At 43.7% G+C, this 3,994-nt stretch overlaps 1 protein-coding gene and 1 pseudogene across 4 annotated transcripts in view; both read right to left on the bottom strand.

Moving 5' to 3' along the window:
• Positions 1-549: 549 nt before the first annotated feature.
• The window catches only part of PIGBOS1 (PIGB opposite strand 1), a 28,702-nt gene continuing 25,257 nt past the window's right edge, over positions 550-3,994 (bottom strand). For 2 of the 4 annotated variants that reach the window (XM_027123083.1, XM_027123084.1), the window contains exon 2: positions 550-1,587. In XM_027123083.1, the coding sequence (XP_026978884.1) occupies positions 1,368-1,532 (165 nt within the window). In that variant the 5' untranslated portion in view covers positions 1,533-1,587 and the 3' untranslated portion in view covers positions 550-1,367. Of the gene's footprint in view, positions 1,588-2,354; positions 2,456-3,690; positions 3,914-3,994 lie in introns of those variants that run through there. The other 2 variants (XM_027123082.1, XM_027123085.1) reach the window with 2 other exon arrangements.
• On the bottom strand, positions 1,845-2,878 carry LOC113629350 (methyltransferase-like 26 pseudogene; annotated as a pseudogene).

A 3,994-nucleotide genomic window follows, 5' to 3' on the forward strand; every position in this document is an offset into this window, starting at 1 on the left:
AGATTATCATTCCTTGGATAACAGGATTATATATTCTTGCCTATGGTCACAGGCAGGAATACACTTGACTGTGTATCCTGTGGGAAGAGTCTTTCCCTGGCCTCACCTTTGGGCAGGACCTTGTGACATGTTCTAAACCAGCAGACTCTGAAGAGACATTTGCCACAGCTGAGCAGACATTTACAATTCATGTTTCCTTTCAGCCTCTCTCTCTCTTAATCCTAAACTCTGTCATATCCTAGACAGGGGCTACTCCTTGAGCCTGGGGCCCACAATGAGAAGACACACAGAACAGAACCCCAGTCTACCGACAGACAAGCCAAGCCTGTCACACAGTAGATACTTGGTATGTGTTTTAAATTTACATATATTTTTCAGTGTGCATAGAAGAAAAACAGTCTCAAAAGCTCAAACTATTGAAGGTGCTAATTAAATCAATGTATACTGAAAAACCGTAATTTTCACTTTGTTCATTCTGTATTGTTTGGGTTTTTTTAATGAGGTGAACATGTACTACTCTGTAATTTCTTATTCACATTTTTTTTTAAAAATTACCTATGCTGGTCTCAACATAGTTTAGATTAAGTTACAATGAATTTACTTTTCAAAAAAATCAATAATAAGAAATGAGTTGATTTAAAGCATTTTATACATATGTGATTACACTTAAGCTTTCATTGTTAAATATCAGTTCTTAGCGATTTCCAAAAAACCCTTTAACTATGTGAATAGCTTCATAATAAATTAACTCCTCCCTGACCACCATTATAATGCAAATTTGCTTGGTGGGTTAAGTAAACAGAGCTGTGGCTTGTTTGCCACCCTATGTGACACCACCTACCTTCTCAAAAACCTCCATTTGATCTGAGCCACCCCAATTCTCAATTTATTCCTCCATTCTGCCTGGGATGAGAAAGGGCTGGGATTGAAAGACTTCTAAAGTATATTAAAGCAGGCTAATTGTAGGCTAACTGAGGGGCATCCTGCCTGAAGTTAACTTGGTTAATTTAATCTACAAACACAACTGTAAACAACATTCCCAGCTAGTTTATACAGTCTAGACTGCCAATGTATAGGCCACATTCCCAGAAAAAAGAAGCTTCAACTAGGAAATAAAATATTCCTTAAGACATTCATTTTTGCTTAAAAGGAAAGTACTAATCTGTCCTGGTGAAAAGACATAAAATGGTAAATAAGAATACAGGAAACATTAAAATTGACAGTGCTAGTTTTAAAACTAATTTAAAATCATTATCTATGATTTATTTACAATTAAAATATATTTTATAACTTTTTACTAGATTATTTATAGTCAATGTATAATTTCAATGGAACTTTAAGCAATTACAGTTCGACTCCATGTAGTATTAACTTTTCTTCTCTTCTGAGTCTTGTACCAATTTCAACTTTTCTTTTAATTCCTTCTGATCTCTGGAATACTGTTCAAATACTGGTTGATAAATATATATTCCTCCAGCAATTCCAAGGATGGTAGCAAAAAGCAGTTGTGGAAAAGTCAATCTTCCAAACATGTTTTCAACAAACACCGCACAGTGCAAGGGTGGTTTCCAGGATATCTCTTCAGATCTGTATACAAAGAAAATGGGAAGCAAAGCAGTAACTTAGCACAATATCCTTTATAAAGCCTTCATGTCACAACTTTGCTCCTGCATGAACAGTATTTTTGTCATAATATGTAAATATGCTTATTGATGTAACTAAAATAGGAATCCAGATACACAGGGAATATGAGAAATGACGGTTAGGGGATGGGGTAAAATAAAGCTAAATCCTATTATAGAACGTTTTCAGTGGTTTGGGGGTTTTTTTGTTTTTGTTTTTTTGGGCAGCAGGAAACACTTTATTCCCAGGATCTCAGCAGCCCTGTGGCCACTGGCTAAGAATCCCCAGTGTGGGGAGGGCTAGTTCCCATAGTCTGGCCCAGGGTGGCAGGCGCTGGTGGTCTGGGTTTGTCCCAGGGACACAGGCAGGGCGGAGAAGGGGGTTACTCTTTCCGGAAAATTAGGCACTTGTTGGCTAGTATGTCCACCATCCTCTCCAGGAGCAGCCCACTGGCCTGGCCCAGGTCCTCCAGAAGGGCTGTATCCCGCAGCCCCCACTCTGGGTTCCTGCATCGGAGGGTCAGGTCAAAGTCCACGTTACTCTGGGGAGAAATCTTCCCGTTGATGGCACAGGGCCCATAGGTGATGAGGAGCGCCTTGCATTTGAGCAGGTGTCCTGCTGCTCTGAAGAGCCCCTCGGTGCAGCTCAGGGGGCTGATGTGGCTCATGTCGACGCAGAGTAGCAGATCCAGAGATTGCGGCAGGATCCCGCCCCACTGCTCCCAATCTCACCTCACGTCCAGGTACAGTGGGGCCTTCACGTTGGATAGTCCCTGGGCCTGAGTGGTGGCCAGGATGCTGTCCAGGCAGCTCTGACCCACGTGGTTCGGCTGCCATTCGGCATGGGGGAAGGCCCGCCCAAAGTGGGCCGTGTGCTGGCCAGAGCCAGAGGCCAGCTCGAGCACGCGGCCACCGCACACAGCCGCAGCATGCTTAGGATGGGTTCCTTGTTCCTTTTCGCGGCTGCCGCCACCAGCGTCTTTCTAGTCCTGAGCGGCGTGGTCCATTGTCAGTGGTAGTCCAGCGCCGCTGGGCCCTTCGGGAGTGGTGGTGCAGTACCGCGGGGCGCGTTGGGAGTCTTCAGTGGTTTTAATGGATGATTTTTTAAATGGCAATAGTGTGAGAGAGGGGAGAAGCATACTCTTTATGTCTTTAAAGGCATACCAAACCTACTGAAAGAAACAGCCCCCCAAAAAAGTTGAAAGTGATCGCCAATCCCATCTGGAAGTAGGAGAAAGAGATTTCTTACTTTTCATTATTAGCCTTTCTTTACTATTTTATGTTTTTTGGCAATATGTATGATTAAAAACAATTTTTAAAAACAAGCTAAAAGATTTTCTAGTTCCTTTTGATGCTGTAGTAGGTACATATTGACATCACCTCTAAGTCATTTGCCATCTATTTTTGACAAAAATATAATGAGGATTTGGCTGGTTTTACTTTTAACAATTGAGGAGTTAAGGCTCTAGAACTTCTCAGAAAACTATACTCCTTGCTATAGTCTATAGTCTGTGAGAAGTCCTACAGTTGCAGGAGACCCTAAGCAGATGTTTATGAACGAGGAAAGCAGAGCGAAGAATTTACACGTTTTCTTTATTACAACAATATTTCACAGCCTCCTAAACAGCTCCCAAGGTCACAAAAATCAATAGGAGCTTAATAATTAGTAGCTTGCTCTTAATATATTGCTAAAATTGTCATTTGAACTAATCGGGGTGGGGGGGAGACTGTTTTCTCTTGGACTCTACAGCTAACTGGATAAATGACAACTTCGCCAAGCTTGGTTTGGTTCAATGACCGCTAGGTATAAGAAAAGGAAACATTTGCAAGTCAGCTCCTTGGAAAACAGACAATTAAACCACACAAACACGGCAAGGTTCCCCTTCTGCCACTAGCTCGCTAAGTAACCCTGACCAAGTCCTTTAACGTTTGGGGGCCTCATTTCCCACAGGCTAAATTACTCCTACCCTGCCTACGTCGTTCAACAAATACTTATTGTGAGATCACCCAAAGAGTACAATGTTACACCAACACTTCCGTTTGTAGTGAAGACTACTATTATCATTACCACTCAGAGACCTCTGACAGTTCTGCTCAGGCTCCGCGCCGCCTCCCGCCTGCCGCCGCAGAGGCGAGATCCGGCTCCTTTCTGCAGTTTCCGGACCGCCAGCCGCAGAGACCACGAAGCCAAAGGAGGGCAACAATCCCTCGAGAAAGAAACGTAGGCTGGAAAGCAGGGACTAGCCCGTGGCGAAGCGCAGAAGCGTTGCCTGAACATGCAGCACTGCGCCACAGGGACGCGCAGCAGAAACCAGCCGCGGGCGTGGGCGTAACCAAGTTAGCCGTTCCCGGCTACCTCCGCGCCTGCCAGA

Source organism: Aethalodelphis obliquidens, unplaced genomic scaffold (genome assembly GCF_003676395.1).
Source record: "Aethalodelphis obliquidens isolate GAN/ISIS:26980383/991018 unplaced genomic scaffold, ASM367639v1 scaffold26, whole genome shotgun sequence".
Taxonomy (NCBI): domain Eukaryota; kingdom Metazoa; phylum Chordata; class Mammalia; order Artiodactyla; family Delphinidae; genus Aethalodelphis; species Aethalodelphis obliquidens.